Raw genomic sequence first — 17,252 nt, 5'->3', positions numbered from 1 at the left:
TACATGATTTGTGCGTTGTCAGTAAAATATAATATAATAATGTCAGTGTTCGTAAAATTAAAGTGTAAAAAATAATAAGAAGTCGAGATAGAATAAAATTAAATGTGTATATAGAGCGTGTTAGGAAGCACGTCCGTATATCCCGATTTAAGCAAGTGAAGGTTAACTGCCTATTATTTTGTCGTAAATTGTTGTTAAATTTTCAGTGTCCTTCTGTAGGTTTATTGCCTGTTTGTGTTTTTTGATGAAAAACATCTCCGCAATCTCTCTCTTCTTAACGTTTTTCTCTCTATGTAATATTTTCGTACCTGACCAATTAAACTCGTGATTAAATTCAATCCGATGTTTGCTAATTACCGAATGATTACTGACGTGCTTCCTAATATCAGTTTTATGCTCTTTAATTCGAGTTTCGAGGTGTCTCTTAGTTTGTCCTATATATGTTAGCATTACAGTCTAGGCAGTCAGTTTTGTAAACCAATTCAATTTGTTTCATGTAATCCAGTCTATCCTTACCCTTTCTAATAATGTTATTAAGTTTCTTGGGAACAGTGTAAGCGACGTCAAACTCACGACTGCTCAACATAGCACGGATACCATTACTATATATAATCTTTTATGTAAGGGATAGATATAAAATTTTTTCTGAAGTTATTGTCATCAGCACTATTACCATCCTGAGTGGCCGCCCGGTATTTAATTTCTTTCAAGCGTCGATTAATACATTTATTGCTAAAATATTCAGGGTAACTGTTGTTGCTAAGAATTTCTTTAACGATTTCAATGTTACTAATGTGAAACCTTTGATTAGATAACAAAATCGCACGATCAACAAGACTCGTTATTACGTTTTTTTTGTAATTTTCTGGGTGGTTAGATAAGTAATTAATATAGCGACCGGAAAAGGTTGGTTTCCGATACCAATTTGTAATAAGTATATCGCCATTTCTAATGACAGTTGTGTCCAAAAAATTAATCGCATTATTATCCTCGATTTCACACGTAAACTTTAACCGTGGATGATAATTATTAAACGTATTAAGTACCTCATCAATCTTCGATCTAGAAATTATCGCGAATATATCATCCACATATCGTAAAAACATGGGAAACTTGAATTTCAAGGTGCTCAGACAAAAAACCTCTAAAATACTCTAAATCCTCCATTACCATATCTGCGAGAATGGGGGAGAGTGGAGAATCCATAGGGCTGCCAAATATCTGTTCATAAACCCGTCCGTTAAACACAAAACTAGTGGAGCTCAAAATTAAAATGTATTTTAATAATAAAATAATAAAATGTATTTTGTTTCTTTACTAAGAAATATTATTCTATTTTTATTTATTTTGATACTTTTATATTTATTGTTCTAATTTTATAAATAGGTATTATTTCCAAAGAGATAAGATATCACTTTATGAAAAGAACAGATCATAAGAAATTAAATTTTTTATCAATGTACATACATGATAAGAACTATTTCAATTATCTTCATCACAAGGCATATAAAAAATCGAAATGTCATGAGAAAAACGCTAACATCAAGGCTGCAACTGCAAAACAATCACATTCTCTGAAGTATTGATGAGATAAGTTTTTATATATGCAGCTCATGATATTGCGCTACAAATTAGCTGGGAATCGATTGCTGCAAAGTGGCAATAACATGCCGTTATTAAAACAGTTCTCATATTTAGAAGTCTTCGCAGTTCCGTAATACGTTTTCACTTCTTATTTAACAACTTTCATTTGTAAACAAATTGCTAGGATTGCATAATTTTATGTAAATTGCCAGCGATAACGGCTAATATATTAGCATTAAAAACCAACTAGTATTTTCAAACACGGCAGAAAGGGAAAGATGGATGCAATAATCGGCTGAAAGTTTTGAGATGATGCATGTGTAAAATAAGGAAACCGGTGGGAATAATCCCGGTAGTGAATCAGAACGGTTCATTCAGAAATAAGAATAGTGTTTCGGTGTAATGCGATATTTCGCATCATCGGGTTGCGATTATTGCGTGTAACGCATCGGCATACAATGTGCAAAGCTGTCATTTATTCAAAACATTGGAAAGTCAGAGCGATGCTTTTCCTGCGGCAAAAAAGAAACGCGATACTTCCTGAAATCTGCGTAAGGGAAAAGGCTGAAAGTAATTTTTTTAAATATTACATCGTTTCTTACTCTCATATTAATTAAAACCAGTTTCTAGATCCAGTATTTAAATCTCTATGTATATATCATTTTTTTAACAAGTCATATCGCATATGAAATACCTTATACTTATCTCGAGAGAGCATTTTTCAGTTTTTTACCGCTTTTATGAGGTAAACATCTTTTGAACTCTTTCCGTCTTTGAACTTCTACATTTAAACGAGGATTATAAGAAAGCTTTTTACTTTCCTGCAATTTACTGCATTATTGAATTTCTTTGGTGTATCCTGCTCTTTAAGGATTTATTTAAAATTTTTTGACACAAAATTAAATTGCAAACAAATAACAAATTCTCCATTAGTTCCCACGACAAGTTTCAAATTAATATGACATATTTCCGATATCAAATTCCGATCAATTAAGACTATTTTATTTTTTTATTACGACTGTTCAATCATTAGCAAGAGACAGTCGATGATTCGATTAGTATTACTCTTTCGCGCACTGTCGATACATCAGACCAGCATTTTGTTACGCTGAAATTGTTTGAGCTATTGTAGAGACGATAATTGCACAATCCGCTTCGTTTTACTTTCTCCTTTACGGCGAGTACCCGAGTCGCCGCGGATCGATGAAAGTGACAGTCTGTGCTCCGACGTTACGCCTAGTACACGATTGTTCCGACGTATTGATTTTATTTATTTGGTGCTGCTCTCGCGATTGATTTGATCACATAATAATTGAACGAAAAGAGGATAAATTCTTAATAAGCAATTATCGTTGACTTATTTGTGCTGCGATATTCGTGCATGCTACGACAAATTGATTTGCGCGGAAATTGGAAAGTTTTGAAAGTTACATCGATGCCTCGCTCGTACAGTTTAATTGTTAATTACGATCACATCATCGAAAAGACATTAGTACACAATTAATCAAAGCAATTTAATTAAAGCTGTAATTAAATGGGAAAACGTTGACGCAACGTTTCTAGATTGACAAGTGCGCTGAGAGTTCACATTTCTCTGATACTATTAAAATAAATAGTTTTTATTACATGTTTTATTAATTAATAGATATAATTTATTTATGTATGTGCAACAAAGTTTTGTAATTGTAAATATATAAGAAATTATTGATTTTTTTTCCTTCCAAGCATTGAGATTGTATGCATATACGATGACATCTGAATATTTTGTACGTATATGCGTCATCTTATAAATCTGATATAATATACCGCGATAAAGGTTTTGCAAGAAGCTCATTTTTCAAACAAGATCTTAAAAAGAACAGGGTGAGAGTCTCCCGCAAGCCAGACGACGGGAGAGAAATTTTTTTGAAATGACTACCATCTATCACGCTAAATCCAGGCTCCATAAGAAAACGTCTTTAATGTCATTTGTAAGTATTTATTTATGAGTTTATACACAGTTAACGATTCGAATTGAATAATATATTTTTCTTCATGATTATGTAAATGTAAATATAAATTTTTTAAAGATTGAACTCCGTGTTATTCTCTGATCGCGTCGCATTCAATATGCATGATTCTTTATGCAAAAGCACGAAAAGTTTACCGTTACACTCGATTGATTAATTTAAATTTACGTTTGCGGCTCGGATACTTTATATCGAAGATTGCTGTTGCCCGTGAGTATTTTTGAGAAATCATGGGAAAGATAGCTGGAAAAATAATGCTACGAACTGGTATGCACGTTCGTATCGGAGTCAAGGGAAACCGGAGCGTTCAGTGTACTCCGCTCTTTTTACACTCTGTGCACAACCATTTGCATTCGTACCATCGACTATTTAAAAGTTGCCCTCTCATCGACGATATTTTCTCCTTATCCTCTCACACTTGACTGTTCACCGAGAGAGATGTTTAAATACACCTCGCGAGAGCTTATAAAGCTAAACATTTGAATGCATTTTTGCCTCTGAGAAAATATAGTCTGCCACGAGCAGTAAGTTTGTGTCGCTTGAAATATCGTCGTTCTAAATCCCAGAATTTTTTCAGAAATTTGCGTATATTATTTTTTGCGATTTCTATATAGTGTGAATTACTTTACATAATAATGTTGTACACATGCCTGTGCGAATGAAAATTATGATATCATGGATATAAAAAGCGTTTTATTATTTACTAGCATTATTTTATAAGCGTTTTGTATTGTATTATTTATTCATCTCTATTCAAATATTACTGGAACATAACAAGCGCGTGCCATATAACTTTTGATATTATGTGTACTTTTGCCAAGAACAAATATACATATTCAGAAATATGAGTTTACACGTAGGGGAGACCGGGGCTAGACCGTTAGTTTTTTTTCGGTGCCGATTTTTAACAACAAAATAAATAATTGTAGTTAAAAGTGGTATACCACTGTAAAGAGTGAACCTTTAGCTACAAAATTTATACAGGAAATTTTTATCTACGTCGCTTTGTTTAACCGGTATAGAGCAAAAACGACAACGGTGCAAAAATTGAAATCTCAAAAATGCCGGGGTTGAACCGCCACCCCCCCGGGATAAATCAGTTTCAGGTTTGATCGCCCATGAAATATTAGATATCTACACTGGATTCGTGTTCAGCATGCATTACTCTTTATAATCAGCATGCATTTATAATCACGTACCTCGAGATTTGGAGAGCAAATATTATTGCAGATATTACAAAATGTCCACGCGCAGAAAATTTCACTTTTCACCACGAAAACACGTTTGCCTCCGTAAAAATCATAACACGGCAGGTAACCTGCCGAAACTCCGTTGGTCACATGGGTACCATAAGCAGCGTTTACAATGTTAATAGCGAGTTCGCACAATATACAGGTTCCGAGATATTTGATTTGGCGGATTTACCCCGTTAGCGGTCTAGCCCCGGTCTCCCCTACTTATATTTTAATGCATGTGTAATAATTAAATTTGTATTATTAAACATTTTATTATAATAATTTTATTATAAAATTAATCTACAGAACATTGAATATCAATTTTCTTTAAAATAGTACTGAAAAATGTTTATGGAGGTATGATTAATCATTTTTATTGTATTATGTCCCTGAAAAACTGAACTGTATTATGCCTCTGGTCTCTTATTTCAAATGCTTTTCAAATCCAGAACTCTTCATCAACAACTTTATTTTCAATTTTCAACGTCTCTTTCCTTTTTTTTTCTTTTTTAGTTTTTGTCAGTGCATAGATTTACATAATAAAAAAACAAATGTACAATATAAATATGAGTTTTTATGCTCTGGTTTTGTTTTACACTTTTTTTTATTTATTCATCTCTTTTTAAATATTCTATGCGTTGTTATACATTATTACTGAATTTATCTTTTAACATTATTTTTCTTCAAACAGCTTGCTAATTAAGGTAGTCTTTTCGCAGCACCTAGTCAAGTAACAGTACGTCATAAGGTAATTGAAAACAAACATATTGCAACATCCCAATAATTATAATAATATAAAATATGATTTTACACGCACGATTTAATCGTATTTAATTATTTACTAATTAAAAAAATATCACAATAGTAGTGCGGTTGGACTCGATTTAGGTTAGTTCAGGCATGACGGTACGAGTAAAGCAATATGCGATTGGATCCACTACTTATTTAACCTCATATATCTGATATATCAGAGCAAAACATTCGCCAAGTCCTTATTTTCAAGGTACGTACGAAATCCGGAAACTTCAGGGAATATTTTAAGACATTAATAATGTATTCGTCTAGTCGCTAAGTACATGTATTATTCGTTGAAAACCTCGTCCGTGGCGATTTGCATCATTCTATCTTTCTCGTTCATTAGATGTAAACAAGGATAGAATGGCAATATAGCACGCTCCGCGAACGCACATTTAGAATGACTTATTTCTTTTGTAAAGTGTCGCTAACCTCACCTGATTTTTCGTACACATGCCCCTTATTACTGTATATTTAATATATATCAAATTTAGGTGCCTATCTAATACTTATTCTCATGAAAGGACTACCTTAATCAGCTCGATCAACGAGGATCAAAGTTTTAAATTAAGTTTACTTTTATATGGATTAGAAAATGATAATATTACTTAACACAATCTAAGGATTTTAGAACACAAAGATCCTTTCATGCTAATACTTATATATTAACTCAGATATCTATTTACATTTTACGTACCTATTTAAAAATAAATTAAGTGATTGATAGATTAGGAAATACTGAGAAAGATAAGATCAATATGTGTTAATCCCAGATATTAATATGGCATGTGATCAATCAGTAATACGGAAGACTTAATTTAAAGCTTTTAAATTAACTCGATTATCTCATCGTTACATCGGGAACTTTTATAATTCAGCTTATAATTGAATCTAACTTCAATCGCTCTACACCGCTTTATCAGAACTCATTCGTACTCGAATAATAACCTGGAATGACATGTGGGAATAATCTGTTGTCCTTATACGTGACACGAAAGCTGGGTTTTTTTCAAATCGACATTCTTCTGTCAACATTCTGATTGTGACGTGGTGATTCTCTGGCAATTGCTCAGCTATTGACCTATGCATGTATACATTGTGTCAAGGCGAGAAGAAGAGAGAAAACGAAAGGCGCAAAGGTGCGGAGACGATTGTGAGAAAGAAACTAGATGCATGCGTGTGTGTGTGTGTGTGTGTGTGTGTGTGTGTGTGTGTGCGCGTATGTGTATGTGTGCCTGCGGTGTGAGAATAGCCGTAGAATCGTTTCCGTTTCCCCTTCTTCTCATCGCCGACCATGTGAGTCCCAACGTTGGGTTTGGTTTGGTATCCGAACAGAGTCTCTCCGTGGTGACGGGCCGGTAGCCTGTTTGCATCGCAGTCCCAGCTCCCAGCTGGCGCCGCATGTTCCTTTTTCTTGCCTCCGGAGATCCAGCAGGATCTCTGTAATCGCGATCGAGTGAATCGTTCATCTTGCAAAAAAAATACTTGTCAATGTTTCAACTAATTGGAGTGTGTGTGCCTCTTCTATATCGGTCGCGATAACTCGAATTATCGCTGATTATTACGCTAGTTAGACGAGTTCCACGTAAACTTGTCACGCACCGGCTGGCTGTGAGTGCTGTGACATATTTCTCTTTGTTCCCTGGTACTGCTGCTGGTGGACTGTATGACCGGAAATAGTGACGCTCCGCTTACAAGAAATTGAGAGTGTGCCAATTTCGTGACAACCGGTTTGTTTACTGAATTTGTTTATTATTATTACAAAGGCGCAGGCGGCATTATTGGAGCACTTACGTGTGGTTAAAATTGGAGTAAATGTGAGTTACAGGTGTGTGACTTCAAATTTATCCTTTGTTATTAATAGAGGATATTAAGGCTATAATTTTTTCAAGGACATTTTTTTGTTATATTATTTTCACCAATTTTTTCCTATTTATTTCACGCTTTAAGTGAAAAATATTTTCTTCGAAATAATAACTTATTCTGCTACTTTTGTGTTTTAATCCTATATTTATATTATACGATATTTAATGCGACAATCCATTACAAATACAGAAATTTTCATTATATATTTATCTTCAAATTATGTTCAGAAACATTATGCATGTGTTCGCTCAACGTGACAAGATTATCGCAAGAAGTGTTGCAAATTTAAGCTTTATGTTTATCTTTGTAATAAAATTGGATGTTGTCACAGTTAAAGTTAAAGGGTGTTTCACTCACCTAATTTTATTGCGCAATTAATATTGCCGCTGGTGTAAAATGATAATTATTGCTTTTGAAATAAATATATAATGTGGATCCCCCCGTATAACACGGAAGATGCGTTTCGTATTATATGAATTCGTGTGATACGAGTCACACAGAGTATATATGTATATATGGATTATATATATAGAAACACATATTTAGAAAAGATGTAAGGGTTCATTATAAGAAAATGTAAAATAAATATTGAAGACATAACAGTAAAATATTTTTTATTTTATTTTAAAGCAAACAAATATTAAAAATTTTCCGTCTTGTTATAGGAATCCGTATTATATGAACCCGTGTTATGTGGGAGTCTACTGTATTTTATTTTAGCAAGGAACATGAAAATTTAATTAAGTTACTTATTAAAAATATGAAAAATGATTTCTACATCGGGATACAAGAAATATAGAATAATGTTATAAATAACGTCGAAAGATTTCGCGAAAAAAGTGAAAGTGTTCTTCATTTTGGCATCGACATAACTAGCATAATCGTCCGTCCCGGCAAAATTTAACAGCATCCGGCATTTATATTTCGTCCGATCTTCTCTCGCGTGTAACTCATCAGTTTAAGAGACAGTGATTCTCATTATAGAGTATTAGTTACGCGATACTTGGCATATTGGCTGAAAGTTGATTTTATATAAAAACTTATATAATAATTTGCAATTTAATCGGCAACGCAAGCATATAATTCTTGTAATTCCTACGTGAAGTGGTACAGTAGGTCATAGCGTCGGAGATCAATGTTCTCTGAAGAAGAAATCACGTTTGTAATATATCTGGACCATTATCGGAAAGCTCTTCTTTTAATTACGATGCTTTCAATTACCAATAACTTAAATTGACGGTAATTAAAGCAAGCGCAAGATAAAAATACGGTCCAGCGAGAATATTTTGAAGATAATGTAGGAATAATGGGCAATGGAAAAACATTTTATCGGATTCTTTGAATGCAGGTTGCATGTATGCAAGGGACAGGTGTGAGGAAATAGTCTTAAAATCGTATTAGAAGATAAATTGAATGTAGAATACTGAATTGTTCGAGTAATACATACATATATAACGTATACGTGACTGGAATAAGCTTCTTAGGATTAAATTGAATAGCAGCTGGAACATATAGAACAGAAAATCGATAAGAGTAATAAGGAAATTAAAAGCATAATTCTACACCATTAATTATGTTAAGTTACAGTGTTTTATTTTAAGCGCTAGTTAAAGTTTACGGTGAATTTTATATGTCTCGCGAACAATGTTAGTTGCACTTTAAATTTGTGAAATGCAAATTGTGAGAGCAATCTGCATACGAATGTATGATGGAGATTCATTAGTTTGAGATTTTATTGACCACTCACTCCATGAAGGTGATGTCACAGGAAATATTTGAAATATTATTGCTGTTTTGTGCTTTTGTTTCACCTCGGTTTGGCGTATTTTTATTTTAGTAGAAAAATATACTGGTTGAAAGAAAAACTGAATGATTTATCGTTATACGTACATATGCATAAAAGATTCATTTTTTATTACTTATATAATAATCAATTTTTGCGTCTTCAGTTTTTAAATATTTTATTTTAAAATGCAACTCGAATACTAAAGACACATGCTACGCATGCAACATTTGTTTCTTAACTCCATGTGTCTTTTAAAGTCCAGAAATTAAATTTTTTTATTTAAAATTTTGTAATTTTAAAATTTTAACTTAATTTTTTTTAAATTTATATTAATTTGTATATTTTTTAAAATTTTATATTAAAAATTTTTAACTGTAAAAGTTAGTACTTTAAAATTTTAAAATTTAAATTATTTTAGTTTTTAACTTTTAAAAAGTTTTGCAATACAAAATTTTATTTTTATATTGTAAATTAAATTATACCATTTAATTATAACTTAAAAATTTATATCTTAGATAATCTTAAATTTTTACTTTAAAGTATTTTAAATTTAAAAATGCAAATTCTGAAATTTTATATTATCTGAAAATTCTTGATGTAAAACTTTTTTCACATGCAACGACTTAACATTTCTCGACTGCACATAAGGAACAAGAATATACTACAAAGGAAAATTTTTCTTTTTATTACTTTTATTCACTAGCGTTACTTGTGCTTTCATATCTCACCTTTCTTAATCGCTTTCTTAATCGCTTTCTTAATCTCGATGTAAGTTATATGTGCATTTGATATTTCGCACATTGTAGCGTTAACGTTCACGCTAATGCTGCTTTCACGTTTTATCAGCCTTACAATTATTGTTAAATACTTATACTCGTTTCATGGCATCGTTTTATGCTTTCATAAAGAGAAGAAATGTGGTGATTCGGCATGATTTCAGCGAACCACGAAATAGAGAGCGAGATGTAGGTGAAGTATTACGAATGATTTAGTCTCTAAAGTCTCTCTTTGCGAAGCTCTCGAAATTCAGCAAAACAAAAATAGGAATGCAATGCAAGAAGATTTATTCGAATGAAAAAATTTATAATTGCAATATGGAATAGAATCTCGCGGTCTCTCGATATTGAAGTTGCAGAAATTCACGGTTGACAATACCATTGACATTCTATTGAAATTCTGACGCGTACAGATGGCCATTCAATCGATGCGAGAACAATGAAAATTCCAGCAGATGACAAATATCTCGAACCGCGTGCAATTGCGTATCACGCAATTGGTATAATAGGTATGTGTACGAAAGCTAGCTTCGCTAGCTTGCGATATGCGCAGTGCGCACCCAACATACTCGAACGCGTACCTACATGCATCTATATATGTCGCTCGACACATTTATGAATGGCAGTTGTTAGAACGCTTGGAATACCGAGCGACATATGCATACATGAACACTTACGTGTCTTACCCACAGGAAACGCGTATACGCCTTTTCCATCAGCAGTTTACCTGTATACGCTGACATACGCAGCACGTGTTGCTCGCATCAGATAATTTGACAGTGCGATCTACGCGACTAACTGTCATGCTATGATTAACTGGCATATACCTTTAGCCTTTTTGTGGGAGACAGCAGAGTTAAAAAAAAAACTGTCACTGTACAATCATTCATCATATTTTTTCCGATATTTATATTTAAATTTTTATAATATATATATTTCATCGTGTAATAATGCCTGACATTTGCGATATTACAATATGCGAATATCTTATATAGTTTCTAGTTAACTTTATATATGATATGTAATCTTTCTTCGAAAAGAATTTTTTCAAAATTCCCTCAATATTTTATTCGAGTGACAAAGCAAAAGACAGCGATGTACGTTCAATATAGAGGAGGAATTGACCGTTGCAGCCTTTGCATTCTTTGCAGATTTGCGGTTTCCTTGTAAGCCACATTCCTGCCGTAACTCCGACAGCAGCCATCCAAAGGTAAAATCACGTAATCGCTCGTGAAAGTTTTATTTATGCATTCTTGTTTTGCGAATGCTCGCTAACCACTGATCAGTGAAAGTATAGTTTTCGTCACCATCCGTCGTCCTTGGACCGCTTTTCAGATCGATATTCCTCCTTTATGATTCAATTAGCAATTGATCAAATCATTCGTGCAATCAACGAGAGTATCGGCAAATGTTTTGAAACAACAACTCGAAATAATCGCCACTATAAATCACATATGATCAACGTGCGAAACTGTTATGTGCATTATCTTCGGTCGTGTATATTAAAAATAAAAATATCTGATATAAGATAATTGAGATAAGATTGTTAGAGTATTCTTTGTTATTTGTAGCATACATTCGTGACAATGAATTTCTGTGACGTAATAATTCATTGCGGTTTAGCGGCGCAACCTTCCCCACGTCATCTCGCGTATTACATTTAATAAAATTTGCACCTAGACATTCTTATCTCTAACAGTAACGGGACGATATCGTATCATGTTGACGCGCGAATGTCTTCTGACGAACGGAGAAACGCGATTTAAAAAAAACGGTAATTTTTATTCTTTCGATGACAAACAGTAAAGCTATAAATCTCTCGCAGCATGATACTCGAACAAGTCGAGTGTCCGAGAGATATCATTCGTGGTTACAGACGCGAATCTGTCATTCTGTTCTTTGCTTTCAGTCCGGACAGCTAAGGGGCTCACAAAACTGAATGGATACTTCGGTACGGTCGTTCCTAAGAACTCGTGGTTTATCTGCGTTATGGCTTCTCCTGTTACTAGCACCTACCGCACTTGCCTCGTACAGTATCGGCGTCGGAAGAGCTGACAGCACGGGGCCGACCGCAGAAATTGTCTTCGTTAGTATCCTACGTTGTATAATGTATATGCTTCGAGATAGACAATCCCGAGAAATCGTGTATTACATTAATATGTTGGATAACAATTAAAAAAAACACATTTATTTCAATAAAAAAAATTTATTATATTAGAGAATAAAATCACAAAAAATATATCTCTTCAAGCTTTTATTTAAAAAGTTAAAAAGGTTAAAAACGAATATGTTACGGTTATGTATACATATATGAGCTTTGAAGAAGTAGATTTAACAAGTAGATCAATTGTTTTGCGCAATTTCAGATGGGATATGCGAAAATGGAACAGAAAGGGAATGGCCTTCATCTTCGAACGTTTGCCAGAGCTTTCATAATTGACGATGGCATGGAAAGGTTTGTGTTTGTCAGCGTGGATAGTGCGATGATAGGCAATGACATCCGACAGGAGGTAACGTACATATACTCATTCTTAGTCATATGATTACGTTACATTTCTAATATCTATATTTCAGGTATAAAAGAGAAGAGAGAATTGAGTATTCATCTATAGCAATTTTTGTTTTAAATGCTTGATAAAAAGATGTAATATGTACAAGAGCGATTTTATTTTTTTGTTTCGTCCGATTCTTTTTGCGCGCCGTTAAGCAACGTTAATACAGTAAAATACCTTGAGGATCTGATGTAATATTCAAGATAATATAAGAAAATGACTTCGACTCTCTCTCTCTCTCTCTCTCTCTCTCTCTCTCTCTCTCTCTCTCTCTCTCTGTTTTACATTTTTTTTTAAGTTTCATAGTTTCATAATTCATACTTTATCTGTTTACTGTTGCGCAATTTGCGACTTGCATCAGTTATGTTTAAAGCCTTTGTTTGATGAAAATACAATTTCCGTTTAATTTAGAATTTGTTGAAAATATTATGGCGAATTAATATAGTGCAGAGAAATGTACATAACGATAATACATGGATAAAAGCATATGCAGAATTCGTACTTTATACACAATATCATTTTTTTTCTAGCAGTTGTAATATTAAATTTTATTTTTTATTGAAATGTTTTTGTTTTCTAATGATATTATATTTTTTACCTAATCTCATTGTAAAGATAATAATTTAAGGGATATTATCATATTTTTTTAATTTGTAAATTTTCATAAAGTACGATTTCAAGAAAAGATATACTTGATAAAATTTGACTGTCGTAAAAATTATATCTTTAAAACAATCATATAATAACGACATCGAAACTTTACACAAAATACATATTTTAATATTATGTGCAAATACAATAAAATTCCGAAAAGACCAAAAACATTGCTTGTGTGCTGTCGAATTTTGGAATCAACCTCTAATAAAAAGAACGCAGGATGTGTATTGATTTATATTTTAAAATCTCCGCCATATCTCCTATAGCGTAAAAATTCAAACCTTAGGTATCGTTTATTCAATACGTGTGTACACAAATGCACCATTCGGTCTTTATGAGATCGTGAGCTGCGCTGTAAAATACGATCATTATCACGCGATGTTAATCACAGTCCTTCCCGCCACAGGTGCTGCGCAAATTGAAGACCCAATTTGGCGACATGTACACGGAGAGGAACGTGATGATTAGCAGCACGCATACGCATTCGGCCCCTGGTGGTTTCATGCTAGACGTGCTTTTCGACTTGACTACATTCGGCTTCGTCAGAGAATCATTCGACGCTATCGTCAACGGCATAACGAAGGTGAGTAGACGGGCAAACAGTCATTACGACGTTACACCGTGAACGATTCACTTGATCAAGGATAATAGCCGGTCTGATAATAAATGGCTGCATATTTGTTTTGACACCACAGAGCATCCAGCGTGCCCACAATGCTGTTGTGCCCGGGAGGATCTTCATTACTCACGGAGAAGTTTTGGATGCTAACATTAATAGGAGTCCGCAGGCATATCTTAATAATCCGAAATCCGAAAGAGATAAGTGAGTGATGAAGTAATAGTAATTCTTTTGATACATCTCAAGGGGACAAACTTCGCGGAGGGTCAAAATGACGTTTGTTTCGGGAAAGAATAAGAAAAATTAACGAAAATTTACTGTTCGAATCTTAGAACATTATTAATTAAACATAGAGATAATGATAATTATTGTATCATCACAATTATTTTACAATTAATTCCGGTCGAGAAGCAGTCTTATTAATATATCATTATAAGAGCGTCAATACGGAAGCCAGTGTTCGTAACATTACGAATTCAGCCTTGCAGTCGGGTTACGAACGCAACATTCTCAAATAACACGGTCGACTAAATCACGTCGCAATTGCTTAGTAAGGGGATTGCTGAATATACTCGGCACCGAATATTCGGTACTGAGGTTTATTAATTCTCGGAATACATAGAGCAATCATGTATATTGCGCATTACACGATGTACGACACACGTCCACGTGTTTGCGAGCCTATATAAGCGTATGCATTCTTGGAAATTCACGGACTTGCGTCCACTTGTCGCTTAAATCGCGATTTTACGACGTACGGAAATGTAAAACACAATGACGACAGTATATTTGCAGTCAGTTGTGTCACTTCGCGGAAGAAAATTTTATACGTTTGCACAAAATTAATATTCTCTTTTCTACTTCCAGATACAAGTACGATGTGGACAAGACGCTAACACAGATGCAATTCATCGGTGCGGATGACAGGCCCTTGGGCGCCATAAATTGGTTCGCTGTGCATCCAACTAGCATGAACAATACGAATCACTTGGTCTCCAGCGACAATGTCGGCTACGCTTCGATCCTCTTCGAGAAAATGATGAACAATAATGCCATTGTTGGCAAAGTAAGTCCATTTACAACGGCTGCGCTGTGATGTTTAATTTATGATTAAGTATGATCAAGAAAAGAGCGACGTCCAAAATGGCCCTTAAAAATCCCCTTTTTGAGCAAAGAAAAAATTTGAATTAAGTCAGATACCATTGGAAAGGTTTTCAAAAATAGATCATTATTTGCAAATAAACTATTACGTTACGACGTCTAGTTTTCGAGATATCGTGGATCAAAGTTCCAGTTGAGCTGTCTAATTTGTCAATAGGAAACGTGTTTCTTTGAGTAAAATCGAACATGGCCTAAAGAGAACGTTTGCGCATTGCATTGCAATGCTACAGAGAGTTTGCGCGCTAAATCGAATTCGATTTTCGAACGCTACGTTGGGCGCATCCAAAGTTCGAAATTGACTTCAATGGATTTTAGTTATGAAATAATCAACTTTTATTATTTTATCGATCTAAAACGGTTCATGATAACACGATAAAAGTACGTATATTTGTAATTAATAAATAAATTTGCTTTAATCTAATATTTCTTTTTATATTTTTTTTATTCTTGCTCAAAAAAGAGGATTTTTTGAGTGTTACTGTTTGAATCTAAAAAACGAATAATTTCAATAAACCGATCCGCCGTGTCGAGGCAGTATGTATAATTGCGAAATCCCCGGAGTGCACATGTCCCCAAGTTTAAATAAATTATTTCAACGCACTTGTAAATTATACATCGCGTGCAGACAGCAGTTTCATGAGCTCGCGGAACACATGCAGAAGAGATTGCGTGTGTCCACCACTATTATCTTCTCTTTCCACTTCAAAGTGAATCCATTTGACCTTCCTATTGTATGGTTGTATTGTTTGTGCTGCTGCACGTTTCGCTTGCTTTTCTTTCTTCTCTTCATTTTTATGCGACTATTATTTCTTAACATCTGCCCGACGGTTACAACATGCATTTACATATCAAGCGGCATTAGCCGGAGCTCGAATAAAAAATCTCAGATGCGCGTGTTGCAATGTGTAAACACAAGAAAATAGCACGCGTGTTTGCAAGCTAATACAATTCTGGTTCATAAGCATATTTTGAAATTACTTCGGGTTAATTTCGTACGTGGGGATGTGCAAAATCTTGTCAGAATAATTAAGAGTTAACTGCTTTATTCTCGCTTGAAACAAGGTGCACATGTCATCGTGGCACGACTAAGCCCTAAATATATTTATTTACCATTATAACGGAAAACGATATACGATATCTCTCTCATATTTATCGCGCGTGCCTGAAAGCAATTTTAAACTTTCACATAAATCCATATATTAGGAAACTACGCACGGAAAAAAAATGATATTGTATCAACAGCATCAGTGTAATCGAGATGAAATCTATTAATGCAACATCAATATTATTGAACAAAAAACGTCAGATAGTTGTTTTAATAATTTAAATATTTGGCGTAATAATATTCAATTAACTATTTATGTTTGTGGCAGCCCGTGACGTCGACGTTTAATTGAAGCAACTTCTTTTTTTTTTTAATTAAATAGCATTTTTTTTCCGTGTGGGAATTAGTTTAATAACGATGTTTATTAAACGACGAGACTAATTAAATGAAGATTAGTTTTTTACCACGCACACACACATATAAACATAAATTTTGTAATGCAAACACCATGATATGTTTTGGGCATTAGGGCCAGTTCGTAGCAGCCTTCGCCTCGACTAATCTTGGCGACGTTTCGCCAAATACACGTGGACCAAAGTGCGAATTCTCTGGACAAAACTGCTCCGACCAGTACACGTGTCCCGGAAATAAGGAAATGTGCTTCGCCTCCGGTCCTGGAAAGGACATGTTCGAGAGTACGAGCATTATTGCTCACAAAATTTATGAGGAGTCCGTGGTAAGTGTGCCTTATCTTATAATTTTTATGATCCTCGTATTTTCTGCAATGTCCCTTTCTTCATTTATCGCGCAAGATGCGTGCAACAATAAGACATCATTTGTAATTGAAAATAACAATGATAATACTTGTCCGTCGGATATTTTCCACGTCGGAAATGGGGGCCTGCGATATCCGCTTTAAAAAGTCAGGAGAAAAAAATTTGAGCGATTTCTCCGACGCCCGTGAATGCCCAAAAATGGGCATTTTAATTGAATAGAAAAATCAGATCATGCCGCTATAGCGCGAGACTATAAAGTAATTGGAAAGCGTGCGCGTGCACGTGAATTTCACGGTCTTGGTAATGCGAGTAAGTTCAAGTGCTCGGACAAAGCGGCATTTCCGTAAAGAACTGCACGTGTTATTGCTCGAATCAGCGACTGGATACGAGT

At 34.2% G+C, this 17,252-nt stretch overlaps 1 protein-coding gene across 7 annotated transcripts in view; it reads left to right on the top strand.

The window, feature by feature from the left end:
* Positions 1-17,252, top strand: part of Cdase (neutral ceramidase) — a 51,851-nt gene that overhangs the window by 4,200 nt on the left and 30,399 nt on the right. Inside the window, exons 1-8 of one of the 7 annotated variants that reach the window (XM_071698202.1) lie at positions 6,963-7,353; positions 11,203-11,261; positions 11,961-12,137; positions 12,418-12,561; positions 13,667-13,843; positions 13,956-14,083; positions 14,747-14,945; positions 16,615-16,821. In XM_071698202.1, the coding sequence (XP_071554303.1) occupies positions 11,991-12,137; positions 12,418-12,561; positions 13,667-13,843; positions 13,956-14,083; positions 14,747-14,945; positions 16,615-16,821 (1,002 nt within the window). In that variant the 5' untranslated portion in view covers positions 6,963-7,353; positions 11,203-11,261; positions 11,961-11,990. Of the gene's footprint in view, positions 1-6,962; positions 7,452-10,785; positions 10,928-11,202; positions 11,262-11,891; positions 12,138-12,417; positions 12,562-13,666; positions 13,844-13,955; positions 14,084-14,746; positions 14,946-16,614; positions 16,822-17,252 lie in introns of those variants that run through there. The other 6 variants (XM_071698204.1, XM_071698203.1, XM_071698208.1 and 3 more) reach the window with 6 other exon arrangements.

The sequence above is a fragment of the Temnothorax nylanderi genome, unplaced genomic scaffold (assembly GCF_030848795.1).
Source record: "Temnothorax nylanderi isolate EJ_2023f unplaced genomic scaffold, tnyl_v1.0 TNYL_tig0015_pilon, whole genome shotgun sequence".
Classification (NCBI taxonomy): domain Eukaryota; kingdom Metazoa; phylum Arthropoda; class Insecta; order Hymenoptera; family Formicidae; genus Temnothorax; species Temnothorax nylanderi.
The sequence above is the reverse complement of the archived record's forward strand: the minus strand, read 5'-3'. Positions and strand labels throughout refer to the sequence as shown.